The sequence below is a fragment of the Sapajus apella genome, unplaced genomic scaffold, assembly GCF_009761245.1.
Source record: "Sapajus apella isolate SASKATOON/1434 unplaced genomic scaffold, GSC_monkey_1.0 scaffold80, whole genome shotgun sequence".
Taxonomy (NCBI): domain Eukaryota; kingdom Metazoa; phylum Chordata; class Mammalia; order Primates; family Cebidae; genus Sapajus; species Sapajus apella.
This window is the reverse complement of record NW_022437020.1, coordinates 1687718-1701440: the sequence shown is the minus strand read 5'-3', so window position 1 is coordinate 1701440 and position 13723 is coordinate 1687718. Positions and strand designations below refer to the sequence as shown.

General features: G+C 46.2%; 1 protein-coding gene and 1 pseudogene across 1 annotated transcript in view; one reads left to right on the top strand and one right to left on the bottom strand.

Moving 5' to 3' along the window:
* Positions 1-11376, top strand: part of FAM174B (family with sequence similarity 174 member B) — a 56613-nt gene extending 45237 nt beyond the window's left edge. Inside the window, exon 3 of the mRNA XM_032252778.1 lies at positions 2006-11376. Within this exon, the coding sequence (XP_032108669.1) occupies positions 2006-2045 (40 nt within the window). The 3' untranslated portion in view covers positions 2046-11376. The remainder of the gene's footprint in view (positions 1-2005) is intronic.
* Positions 11377-12625: 1249 nt separating this feature from the next.
* On the bottom strand, positions 12626-13495 carry LOC116533160 (annotated as a pseudogene).
* Positions 13496-13723: the final 228 nt, after the last annotated feature.

The window sequence follows — 13723 nt, the reverse complement described above, 5'->3', positions numbered from 1 at the left end:
CCCTGAGCTCCTGCAGAGTTTCCTAACTGGCCTCTTGGCCTCTAGGCACTCTCTGCTCTGCCCCAGGGCCCCTCAGACACCTCTCTTGGGGGCATTTTTCTCAGGCATTCTTTGGCCCCCGTCCAACAGGTCAAACAAACCTTCAGTGGTTCCCCATTGCCAACAGGTTAAAAGTCCAAGCTCTTTAGCTTAGCTCTGAGGCTCTCTGAAGCCTGCCCCTGGCTCTTCTTGCGTCTTCCTGCACTGGTTTCTGGCACAGCCATTGCATTTCTGCCTAGCTAACTTCTTCAAGTCATCTTGAACTGCCACGCCTCCCCCGACCCTCCAGTCCATGGACCTCTCCAGCCAAGGTCCATTTCAACTTCCGAGTTAAGTTCCACTTTTACATGGTGTCATTGCCTACCGGGTGCCAGGCTCCCTTGGGATTTGAGTCTAGGGAACTCAGATGCAATCCCACCTGGCATGCTTTCTTTGGAGGCTTGTGACTGCGTGGCCGTCACGGCCTCCTGGTTCCTGCCTTCTGGACATCTGTATGCTCTGTTTACCCCATCATCTGGGTATAAGATGCAGTCAAAACTCAAATACTTAGGGGTCGTGTTTTGACATTGTGGAGAACCGGGGATGTTCTGGAGAAAACCAGCCTTGCATATGGCAAACAGGCACACACACATGAGTGTTTAAAAAAAACAAAACATTCTTCCTGCTTCTCTGCCACTGGAATGTTCTCTCAGCCCCAGGTTGGCATCTGGCCTCAAACTTTTGCTGACACGCTCTTTCTGCTCACTCTTTTACCTCTCACTCAACGACTGCTCCCACCCCTTCCCCCAAGCCAACCCTCTGCAGCTCCCTCCCCACCCGAAAAAATAAAAATCAAAATCCTTCTGCTTGTCTCACGCAGTTAGTTCACCCTCTCCTCTGAGCCTTGGAGTAGGCCACATTAGGCCCGTGAGACCTCACCTTCTGTCATGAGTGCTGATCAAACTCTCCCACCCCCACCCAAGCAAATAGCATTCCCTCCCTAAGAAGGCGCCAGCAATTCTGACATCCCCATGTCCTCAGTTATGCCTGATGTGCGGCATCACTCCATGGCTCCCTGGTTCACTGTTCCTGGCTGGTCCAGTGTCAGTGCAGGCCCAGACCAGACTGTTAATTCTCTTTGTGCCAAGCCTGGGGTCTTGCACTTGGGAAGTCGGGCAGTGACCACATCTGATAGTGACAATGATGGTAGTATGAGGACCCGCCACTAAGTCACTTTGGAAGTTTTTTTTGAGAGGAAGATGTAGTCCGCCAGCACTTTAAGAGTACTCTGAAATCGCCAGATGGCCCAGGTGCCTGAAAGTCTCCTACAAAATGAGGACATAAGAGAAGAGGAAAATGAAGCACAATAAGGAGAGGGGCTCCCAGGATCCCTGAAGGAAAGGGCAGTCCATCCCTGCAGACATAGTAGGGGGGAGCCCTGGGGCTGCCTGCCCCAAGTTTCATTCATTCATTCATTCATTCAAAAATGTGTCTGAGTCCTACTATGTGTCAGGAACTGTTCCAGAAACTGGGAACACATCAGTGGACAAAACAGACTTGATTTCTGCTTCCATGGGGGTTATACTAAGCAAAAAAACAGCAATAAAGCAAATAAAAAATCTTGTGGTTGTGCCAAGAGCTCTAAGGGGTGATGGAGGGATTGCCTAGTGTGACCCGCAAGCTCAGACAGTAGTCAATCCTGAGCTGAATCTAATTCACAGGGATAGGAACGGATGTGGGTGGGGCCAGGGAGGACCGGAGGGAGGCTCAGGAGAAATGGCCAAGAGGTGGCATGTGTCCCAAGTCCATCATAGGGAAACCTTCCTAACAAAGAGCCTGGAGCCAGTTCCCCAGGGCTAGATACCCTCTCTGGGACAGGACTCAATGATTGCTAAGAGATTCTTATAGCTTTCTGCAAAGAAATGTGGGAAGAAAAGATGATCGGTTTTAGTGGTTCTAATTTGTATTTTTTGCTTGTTTCACTTAGCAGGAAGAGGCTTCCAGCATGGAAAGAACTGATTTCATAGAGAACCTGCAGCTGGATCAGGTTCATCCCAGAAAAGCAGACAGCGCGGGCTACCTGAAGTTTGGGGAGGGATCAGGTTTGTTTCAGCCCCACGAGTCAGATAACATTACAGCATCCTTGTGGGGGCAACTTCCATGGGTCTTTCTGGGGGAGTGACCTGCCAGAGTTTCTAGTGGGGAAGGGCTTAGAGTGTGACTCTTCGTAGGAATAATTTGAGGCCTGGGATGCTGCTATCATTTTTCCAGAGTTTTTTCTTCTTCTGACAGATGCTGCTGGCAGTACCAACCTGGGACACCATAGTCCAAGTTTACAGCTTGAGCTTCCCTGGATCAACTTGACAACATGAAGCTAAGCTGGAAGCCCATGAGGGTTGGTTTACTTCAGGCTCACCCTTATTTTGAGAGTATAGCCCTTCAGGGTTAGGGTAAAGGAGGTGAGGGGACCTATTTGGGTTCCCAACTTTGGTGGCGCTGGGCTGTGGCTTTTGCCTGTGAGCCATCAGATGGGCAGTGCAGCTGATGAGCTCATTCATTTGGATCCACCAGTGGCCTCAAGGCAAAAGCAGCATTGAGTGCTGGGTTTACTGTCCTGAGTTCTCTTCTCTTTGACTGACTCTGCCCTGCCATTCCTCACTATCTTGTTATTCTTGCTATCTCTTTGATGTCTGTAGGAAGACAGTTTTTTTTTTTTTTTTTTTTTCTTGGAGAAATGTGGCTTTGTTTTGTTGCCCAGGCTCCTGTTCTCAAGCGATCCTCCTGCCTTAGCCTCCCAAAGTGCTGGGATTACAGGTATGAGCCACCGTGCCTGGCCTTATTTGTTTATTTATTTACTTAAATGTCCCACTCTACTTTCATAACTGTCCTTAACGGATGGTTCCAGTGGCCTTGAACGGGAAATCTTGGCTACTTTGCTCCACCTTTCGTTGTGGTGGGGCTTCTTGCCAACTTCAGAGGTGTGTACAGGCTGGGAAAGCCGAGTGCAGTAGAGCCTTGGGGAGGGGAAAGGGCAGAGGGGAAGGTGGAGGAGGCTGGTGCATCTGGGCCACCCAGGAGAGCCTCCAGAACTGGCATCTACATTCATCTGCCATGGAGTCCATCTTTCCTGAGGGGCTTGGCAGACAGGGACAGCTTGGAAAGAGAGAGGAAGAGCCACAGTGCCAGAGTGGCCTGCAGAGGATCAGAGAGGAGGGGTCAGGCACCAGGGAGGCCCCTCTGCAGAACATGCTGATGGCCTGTGGGGCAGAAGTCTTTCTTTTCTAATGATTACCTCGGCCTTAGACTTTTACCATTTTTGGATGCCAAGGAAAATCAGGCTTCTGAGCTTGCGAAGGCTGGGTGGAGTTCCTTGTGTCGCCTCTGGCCTTCATATGGCTTCCAGAAAGAAGCATCCCCTTTAACTTCATAATTCCATAGGTCTTTTAGTTTGTAAGAAATCTATCTATTCACTTACTTATTCATTTCACAAATATTTACTGAGCACCTGGTATGTGCCAAGTCCTATTCTGGGCACTGCAGACATACCAGCCTCCAAGACAGACAAAAAGAAAAAGCCCTGCCCATCTAGATTTCACATTCTCAGGCCTGTTTCCCTGCATGAGGATATGTTTAGAAATCTTTCACCTGCCTAAGTCCTCAGGGTAACGGTTTGCTCTCCTCGTGCTACAGATTCCACAACTCCCTGCCAGGTTTACTTGCTTTTGTGCAAGGAAGATTTCCTCTCCAAGACTTGCACTCATATTTGCTGATAGCCCAAGGTGCATGGAGTTTCTTTAGCTTCTATCACCAGCCTTCTGGGAGTGGGCAGATCTCTGCCACAGTTACACCTGCAGGGTGAGGCAGCTTGCATAGCAAAGCAGAGCTCAGTGTTGGGGCCCACAAGGCTTTCATCAAGGGAAGAATGCAGGTGGAGGGTGACAGGTGAGTGTCTCTAGATGGTCAGAGGGGGCCTGTGGCTTACTGCCTCAGTGCCCCAAAATTTCAGCTAAGGGAACTACAGGAGAGGTTCATTGAGCTGGAATGTTTATATCTGAGACCAGGAAATGACTTTGCTGGGGTTTAGATGTCTCTCTAACTTCAGAGGAGTACAGAGATCGAAAAAACGCTTGATCCAGTCATAGTATCTTCTGGATACATTCATTTGCATTGTCTGTTACACAGATTAGGAAATGGGATGCATAACATATTTGCATGATTATAATTTATTACTTCCCCGGGGAGCAGGAAGGGACTGCCTCAGGTCTGGTGAAGCTCCTGTGCCCCAGCTTTAGAGGTAGATGGGTGAGGCAAGAGCGATTTCATGCCTTCCTTGAGGCAAGACGTCCTCTTCTAGACAAGGGGGAGGGCAGCTTGTGTGTCTTGAGGGCCATGCTTCTCCATCTACCCCCATAAATAAAGCAGTTAGTGTGGGTTCCCCAGGTGTGGCTATATTTGAGGATATTTTAACAGGAATGCAGAGAGGCTATAGATCAGGTTTGACAGTTTGCTGCATGCCAACACACACTTTGCTTGTGTTTTAAAATGTAAGCTCTGATAACATCCTACAGGGCTCACGAGGACGCCTTAGCAGCTGACTGCTAAGGGAAGTGCCTTTCTCCAGCCCAGGTAGCATTTCTGTGGGTCATGGCTGGTGTTCGGCTGACAACAGAAGTTTTCTTTCTAAGACCCAGTTACCCTCTGGAGGAAAGCGTCATCTCTTCTAGAACCCCTTTGTTTTTATCTTTCTAATACCCCTTTAGCATCATGTTGTTATTCTCCAAGGAGTCTGGCAGGCAAGAACTGGTTTGGTTACTGTATTTGATTGCTTTTGTGGAGTCCAATAAAGAGGACTATTGTTTCTAGGAGGTCACTGGAAGCGTGCACCTGACTCTCTGGTGAGCACAATGTTAGGGCCAGTGTGGGGCTGAAGGTGTCCCGAAGCCCTGCTCTGAGCTCAGAAGACTTCTGTTAATGATTTCAGTCACAATCAAACCAGGTATGCCCAGAGCTGAGACACAGCTGAGCCACGCAGGAAGAGAGGGCAGTGTCCTACAATAAACTGTTGATACAGATCTCTCTACCATGTGCTGGATTCATTAGGGCAAGGGCTGGGTTCTTCTTTAGTATTTGTACCCAGTTCCTGTCGGTAGCTGGTGTACTCAGGTAACTCTCAGTAGGTTTTTGTGAATTAAATTGTATCCTCAGATACCGCCTTAGAATTTCAAAATCCGTGTTCAAATTCAAATGGAGATTCTCATAGCAGAGGCCAACACCTCCAAAAGAGCTTGCAGGGAGTTTTCCAATGTGTTACCCTTCGTTTACACTTCCACCTCATTCTCTCTTTTCCTCGGTTATCAATAATCAGAATTCTAAGTAGCTGGGTATCTAGTCACTCAGTTGACTGATAGAAGAAAACTCAGTTCTTTGAGATTGTGTCAGGGTGGACCAAACCGCAGTAACAAACAGACCCAAAATATAATGGTTTAAACACTCTAGATGTTTCTTTTTTTCTCACATAATAGTCCAAGGCAGACATTCCAGATTGTCTGAGTAGGGGCAGGAGAGAAAGTTCGGTTGCCTGTGTTCCTTCAGGAGATAGGCTGATAGTGGCTTTGCCATATTCCAGTATTAACTGGCTCCCAATGTTGCTATCACCACTGTCATTGTCAGTATAGCCTATGGGACCTGGGGAAGAACACAGAGGAGAACATCTGGGAGGTCTTATGGCCACTTGGAAGCAGCGTGCACCTCTTCTGCTCACATGGGAAAGAACATGGTCAGACGGCCACAGCCAACATCATGACTGGGAAATGGGGTAGTGGCTGGTCAACCATGTACCTTGGAAACGGAGGAAAATTTGGGTGGGAGTAGATGAGACTCAGGGTCTTGGATTTGGAAGAGATCTTAAGTGTGAACTCATCCAATGGCCAGCCCTGGATAAGCACTGGTCTTCCTGCTGGACTGCTCCCTGCCCCCATGATGTACCTCAGCTTACTTTCTGATCCAGGAATACTAAGTATCGTCAGTGGAAAGAAAGGCAGGAAGGGTTTCTTCTTTCAGATACATTCTTTGCCACTTGACAAAAAATGGTGATCCAGAAGAGGGAGAAAAGAAATCCAGAGAAGCTGCCTGCATGGGGAAACTCATTCTGTGTCCCTCATAGTGTGAGATCATGCCTCCCAGAAGGGGCTGTGTCACTGATGATGTTATGGGATCCCTAGAAACCACAGCTACACGTTGAATCATAACTGCTGCTTCCAGTTCACTGTGGTTGCATTTCTAGAAGGGTAACTATTTTTTGTCATTTTGGAGACAAGCCAGCATCAACCCACAGGTGACTTTAGAAGGCCTTTCTGCACCCTAATTGCCTACCTTCTGAATAAGGGCTTACTTTTTGGCTTGGTTGACCTAACTTCTTCCGTCCATTCCATTTCTACACACCCTCCCCACAGCCCCACCAGAACTTTCTTACGCAAACCCTCCAGTCCTGGCCTGCTGTTATCTGTTGATCATTTTGGACTCTCGTGTTCTTGCCACTGCCCTTGAGCTCCTATTTCACCTCCTGGTGGAGACCACCCCAGTCATCTCACCCCCTCTTGGTCACTTGTGGGCACTTATCCACTGCCTGGATTACTGCATTTATTTGTCCTGCGTTAGTCATGTCTTCTCTGTGACATTGTATACTCCCTGAGCATTTGGGATTTGTCTTGTGTTTTGTGACTTTCTCAGGCTTCGGCGTGGTGCAGTGAACATTCTGTACACATTTCTGGACAGTGGAAGTCTTGTGAGAACCTGGGAGACTCTGCAGTGACTTGAGCCTGAGGCATAGATGAATGTAATCATTGGATGATAGGGATTGATAAAACCCCTCTACCAGTGGCTAGGAGCAGAAGACGAGACTCAGCAGCAGGAGAAACAAGAGGAAGGGCTCCCAGCTTCACTCAGCATCAGCGAACCCCACCGTAGCTGGATCAAATCCGAACGGGCCACACCCTGGGGCCTTATAGACTGTCTGGGCAATGGCAGGGACGCTGCTAGAGGCTGACCGTGTTCTTACTGGAAACACTCAGCTCAATGGATGGGACAACAGCTCCCCAAGGAGATGGGGGAGCAAGGCCAAGCCAGGAAAGCGGACTCGAGGAGAGCTTTGGGCCACCTCACCTACGTTCCCTGCCTCATCCCCCTCAGGGGCCTTGCAGACAATGCTTCTTGCCCACAGAGAGTAAAGGGTGGGATGGGAAGAGGGCGTCATTCATTTCTTGTGTCCGAGGCGAATGGGTGTGAGACGAGCTCAGGCTCACTCTCTTCAATCTGGAACTTAATGGGCTCCCAAGCTGCCCCCACACACCAGCCATTCATGGAGTGGGTGCCAGGCTCCTCTCTATTTGAAACTCAAGTCTGTGTGGGAGCCCGGGATTCCTGAGCGATTGTTTTATGGGGTATAAAGTGTTTCTTCAGCCGGGAGGATGACGTGGTGCAACGCGAAGCGACTACTTTGCTCGAAGTTAATTGAGCGTCTTATAAGGATTTTCTGCTGTGCAAATTGACTTTGGACCTGGATAGGAAACAGGAAAATAAGCCACGTGCCTCGTAGCAGGTTCCCTGGGAAATTCCCTCCTCTCCTGATGTCTTTCCCGCAAGCACCCCCGACCCCAGTGGACGATGAGATTTTGCCCCCTCAACCTGAGAACCACAGGAGGTAATCAGGGTGAGTGCTGGAGAAGCACAAGTGATTCTGAAGAAGCACAAGGGAGGCTTTGGAGAGCTCTGCCATGTGAACGGTCTGCTGAGACCATTCAATGCGTGCCTTTCTCATGGCCCAGGTTCTAGCAGCATCTTTTCTAGTGTGGGATCCCTCTTCCCTGGATCTGCCAGAGCCCTGGGTGTTTACTGAGACACACCATAGAGAAACAGCGAAGGAAGTCAGGTCCGACGTGACATGTCTGGGTTCTGGCCATTTCTCTCTAACACCTAAGAAGAGGCTGACAGGGTGCCTGAGGGCCCCAGGGACACCACCCATCTCCCAAGGGGGTGCTTTTTAGACTTCCGCTTGCCACTTAGCTGTGAGGCGTGAAATAATTTAGTGGGCCTTGAACAATGTGGATTAAAAGGAGAATGGAAAATTTCAACATGACTGGCACATAGTAGGGTAAGCATTGTTTTGTGAAACTTACATTTCCTGTTTAGGTACACCAATGGGTACAATGCATACCCGCATAAGATGTATTTCTTACTGTAGTCCTGGTTAAAAACATATCTAAGTGATTCTATTAGAGCACTTCAGCTGATTCCAAGTATTCAGGGAGTAAGGGTGGGGCACAGAGTAGGAGTGGGGAGGAAGGTCCCAAAGGGCGGGTTGAACTTTTCTATCTGCCTTCTGAGCTAAACATAGATAGTCTCCCACCCCCTTGAGGACCTAGGGCCTCTGACTCAGCCTTTTGGGGCCGGGAAGACCACCATGAGCCTTGTGCTTTGACTGTTTCTTGCAGCAGGCCCTGCCAAAAGTACCTGCGTCGGAAAAGCTGCCCTTTGGGAACTTGAACTAAAAGGACTTTAGTGGTTAGTTGTAAAAGTAAATGACGTACCAAGGGCTTTTATTCATCTCTAGAACTCCTGTAATTTCCAAGATGAGCAGACTGGAAGCAGATAGCCCTGCTCCTTAGCCCTGCCTGAAAGAAAGGAGACAGGAGAGGTTGGCCCGCCTGTCTTCTGATCCCCTCCCTTTCCCAGGTCTCCTTGTCTCTCTTTCCCCTGTCCCTAGCAGGGAAGGAGATTAGAACAGGCAGCCTTTGGGGACTGTAGGACCCTCTTCCTGATAGGTCAGATCAACAGTGGCCCAGGAAGACCCTAGGGGGGGCAGCAAATAGTGTCTCTGGGGGAGGGAAGAGTCCTCCAGATGGGGGCTTTGGTCACATGGCCTCACATGGTTTACGTCTCAGAGTGACAGGTGTTACCTGTTACAAGACACAAGAGTAAAAAGCAAAGAAGAGTGGGCAAAGGCAGATCCTCAAGGGAGGTGGGGTCTGCAGGATCCCCTGAGAGCCAAAATGGCGCAACCGGGGAGCCCAGTGGCACTGGTGGGTTTCTGAACATAGGCATTCCAGGGCTTTGTTATTTTTCTCCAAATGGAAACATCTTTAGAAGATCAACTGTCATAATTCACCCAAGCTACAAGCTCAAACACAGCTAAGAAACGTTGCTCAAGGTAATTTCCAAAATTATTTTCTTCCAACTTTTCAAGGTTGCGGGCGGGGATTTGTGTTCTCTTCTCATTTTTGTTTGTTTGCTTGTGGAAGAGACCTCTCCAGGCCCAGTGTTTACCACAAGATGGGGAGAGTGTAATTATCTATCCCCAGCCACTCTCCTCTCAAGGAGAACTGACTGGAAGTGACGGGACCCTGCCCCACTTGTCCGTGTGAGAGGGAGGCAGGTGTGTCTGTCTATTAACTATTCTCTTTTATCAATCTCTGTAAAAAATTTGCATTTTTGATATAGGTCTTGGATATTTCTTTAGTGCTCTTTGTATTTTTTTTCCCAATACTTTTATGAATGCATTTTTCTCCCTATATTTTCTGCTTGTTAGAATAGAAACAGTGTTTATTTTGGAGATTTTGGTATCTTTATCTTGTATCTGACCCCTTCCCTAACTTTTTATTTAATACTAAGGATTTTACAGTCAATACTTTTATATTATCTCTGTGCATAATCATACTGTAGTCTGTAAGTAACAAACATCTTGTTTCCTTCTTTCTATTGTAGAATTTGAAAAGTTGTCAACGTGTAGTCCTATTGCCTTAATTTTGTTTCCAAGTTGAATTTACTTTGAAATTTCAAAAAACTTTAAAGGATAGTATGTTATTTTTGTGCTAACCCCAATGAAGGATGGGTTTAAGAAGCCTGAACAATGTCATCCTGTAGTGCCAAATGACTAGGATGGCCTGTATTTCAGAAGCATACCCCCACTTTTCTTGATAGAGTGAGTGTATCGTCCCGGGTGAATTCCAGGCATCCAATTACTCCATGATGCTGTTATTCCCTGGTGCTTTAGCATGCAGTACAGCCCGAGTCGGCCTGAACTCTAGGAAATGTGATCGTAAGTGGGAAGAACATGGAATTGAGAAAGCACACGGTAGGAGCCAGGGCCAACATTCCCCCCTAAACAAGCCAACCAACAAAAAGCAACGCCAAGCAAGCCCCTTCGAAACTTTCAAGGTCCTCATCCTGGCACCTTCCGTCAGCTGCTCTAGGAGACATCTTTCAGCTGTTGATTTATGAACGCTGAGAGGCAGGTGGAGGAATTAATGGAGGTAAACATCTAACTTAAAAATATTTTAGTAGGCATTTTTAGGCAATCCTCCTTTAAAGAAAAGTGTGGATGCTCTGTACGTGTATTGACCATACCTGTAGGGATATTGCTGGAGAACACCCAGTGAGCATCTTCAGGAACCAAGTAACTCAGGGGCTTAGCTCTCAGTCGTTCCGACAGCTGCCATGATGCCTTCTGGCCATTAAACACTTTAAACTCTCTTCTTTCATCCTCTGTTATTTGCCTCAGACCCATAACAGACTCATTAGTTAAAAACAGGAAGCAAAGGTAATCCTGATGTTGAATTACAACTTAATGCAGAGCACAGATATGAAAATAATTCTTTGGGTTTGCTGCAGCATAATCCTTGCCAGATCTCCAAGTTCCATTCATCTCATCAAAAGCCTTAGTTTGAAGAACACTTTGGAGGACTTTTACATCAAGAGGTCTCCAGTACCTCAAAAAGCAGTGTTCAAAAGGAAAATGAACACGTGTCTCAGAGGTAGGAATAAAAACCTTCCTTTGTGCAGTGTGTTATATGTGGAAATGTGGAATGCATGTGATCATTCTTATTGTTTTAAAAAACCCCACAAAGATTGTACAAATATGTCAGTTTTTTTGGTGCAAAACCTCACACAATTAAAAAAATTATACTATGAAAGCAGTTTTGATCTATTCTTGAGTCATTTCTGTGACGTGTGGTTAAATTTTAATCTATGTTTAAATTTTTTATTTGATTCTTCCAAACCAAACACAATATCTCATTGTAAACCATATCCGCTGACAGTGATTTTTCATCTAGCCTGAATCATGCTGAAAACAGGTGTAACCAGATGTCCTCTTGAGCCTACAAACAACATTTCAGAAAATCCTTATAAGACGCTCAATTAACTTTGAGCAAAGTAGTTTCCTGTATCCTTCAAAGAAAGACCTGCTTTCAAAATGTCACCCCAGTACATTAAAGTGTTGACATGCTGTGTAGGGCTATTAGTTATAGGGGCAGAATTCAAAGTAGCTGATTGGAAGTAGGGCCAGTTGTCTATCAAAGTATTTCTAATTTATGGCAACAAAATCATGTTATCTGCGTAGAATGGAACTCAGCTCTCCCTACTCTCTGTGGTGGGGGATCTATACTATACCTGGGTCATCTGAAAGTGGGTTCAAACCACAAATATGAATGGATGTTAGACTGTGCTCCTATTCACCCCCACTGGAAAATCTTTTTTTGTTTTTTGTTTTGAGACGGAGTCTTCCTTTGTTGCCCAGGCTGGAGTGCAGTGGCGTGATCTTGGCTCACTGCAATATCTGCCTCCTGGATTCCAGTGATTCTCCTGCCTCAGCCTCCTGAGTAGCTGGGGTTACAGGTGTGTGCCACCACACCTGGCTAATTTTTGTGTTTTTAGTAGAGATGGAGTTTCACCATATTGGTCAGGCTGGTCTTGAACTCCTGACCTTGTGATCTGCCTGCCTTGGCCTCCCAAAGTGCTGGCATTACAGGCATGAGCCACCTTGCCTGGCTGGAAATTCTTATCTGACAAAAGACAGTTTTGATGTCCTTTGCTTTGATTTTAAAGCATGGGCTTCCTTCATGCATCAATACAGGGATCTGAACTGATCTTACTTAGCACATTTCAAAGCATTTCTTGTTAGCGGAAGTCAAAATTTAATACAAGCTACAGCCTCAAGCTATTCTTAAAAGAGTTCTATTTGGGATAATAAACAGTAAGTCAATTGTCTCTGGACCACTTCACTTAAATCCTTGGTTCTTGTATACAACATTAGCTCAAGACAGCTGTACTTGGATGTAATCAAGAAAGAAATGGCATTTATTAAAACTTTTAAAAAATGAGAATTAAAGAAGCATGACAATAGTTGCTTACTATAAAAATGTTAGGTCTGAGAGTCTACATAATAAAAAGTGAAACTGTGATTTACCTGCCCCCATCTTTCCCTCTCCCCAGTGCACCTCTCCTCCCTGGGTCTGCAGGACAAGCTCTGGTCCTCCAGCAAGGAATTATTTGATCTGAGTTTTATTTATGGCAAGGAGATTTTTATAATGAACACTGTGATAAGACATGGTACCCTTTGACTGGGAATATTTTGGGGGGCCAGGGGTGGGGATTAGGACTCAAGTTCTTATGAAACAGTCACAAGGAGTTTAACTAGAAGGAATAATCACTTGCTTGGTAGCAAGAGAAGAGATCCTGCCCCTCAGTGTGTCCTGGAATTGCTGCTGAGGGTCTGTGACAAATAAACACGTGGCCTCTATGACTTGGCATAATATTTCCTTTTTTTTTTTTCCACAAATAACTTTTTATTTGCCACTATTATAAGTCTGAACTTTAAACAGATTCTTGGACTGGTGGTTCACATCCATCAGCTCATTCAACTTTAGCACCTGTCTCACCCCCACTGGCTTTTCCAGAACTACCACCTTCACCGTGAAGCTCCATGAGTTTTCCCAATTCAAACTTGGGCTTCTTCAGCATTTTTACTTTTCTAACGAAGACGTCATGGAGAGGATAAATAGATTGGCAAGCCTTTTCTATGTCTTTTCCAGTGCTGTCTGGAATCAATTTATTGACCACTTCTTTCAAGTCATTTGTCTGCACCTCTCGGGTCATGAGTTCCATCATCTTCTGGATTTGGCGGACCTGTTGGTGCTGAGCATAAGAGGTCTTCCGTATCTGATTGTTGCGTTTTTTAGTAAAACCAACACAGAACAGACGAAGCAAGTAACCACCGGTAGTCTTGACATCAACATGAGCTTCAATCATTGTCTGCCATTTTTTGACCATGGAACACATTTTGTCACAGGTAAGATCCATGCCATGGAAGTTAGTCAGGCACTTTTTGCCCTGAACATCTTCAGTAATCAGCTTGAATTTCCTAAATGCAACTTCATCATTCTGCAAATCAGCAAGACTAACTTCACTCGGTCCTTGAGGCCATCGGATGCAATTTTGGTTCCTTGGGTCCTGGTGACTAGCATCTTTCCAATATTTCTTATATTGAACATAGCGGGTGCTTTCACATCATACCAATCTTTCTTAGAAAATGGATCAACCACTTTCTTCTTGGCTCCCTTTTTGCAGCCTTTCATAAGGCGCTTGTTCTTGCCGACCGCCATGGTGCTGCTCAGAGAGCCAAAAGGCAATATTTCATTTCCTAATCATCCTAATCAGGTACTGCAAACACTTAAAAAAGAGTGAGAAATGGAGTCAAATGTGATGTAATCTATGATCTTGGCCCCAGAGTAGAAATGAGGATTTTTTTTTTTTTCAAATTTATACCATGTACCACATTGAACATTATCAACACTACATATGAATACAATGGCTGAGGCCTTTTGTTATGAATCTGTTTCTAGGAGAACAGCCCATGGGAAAGTATTGTCCT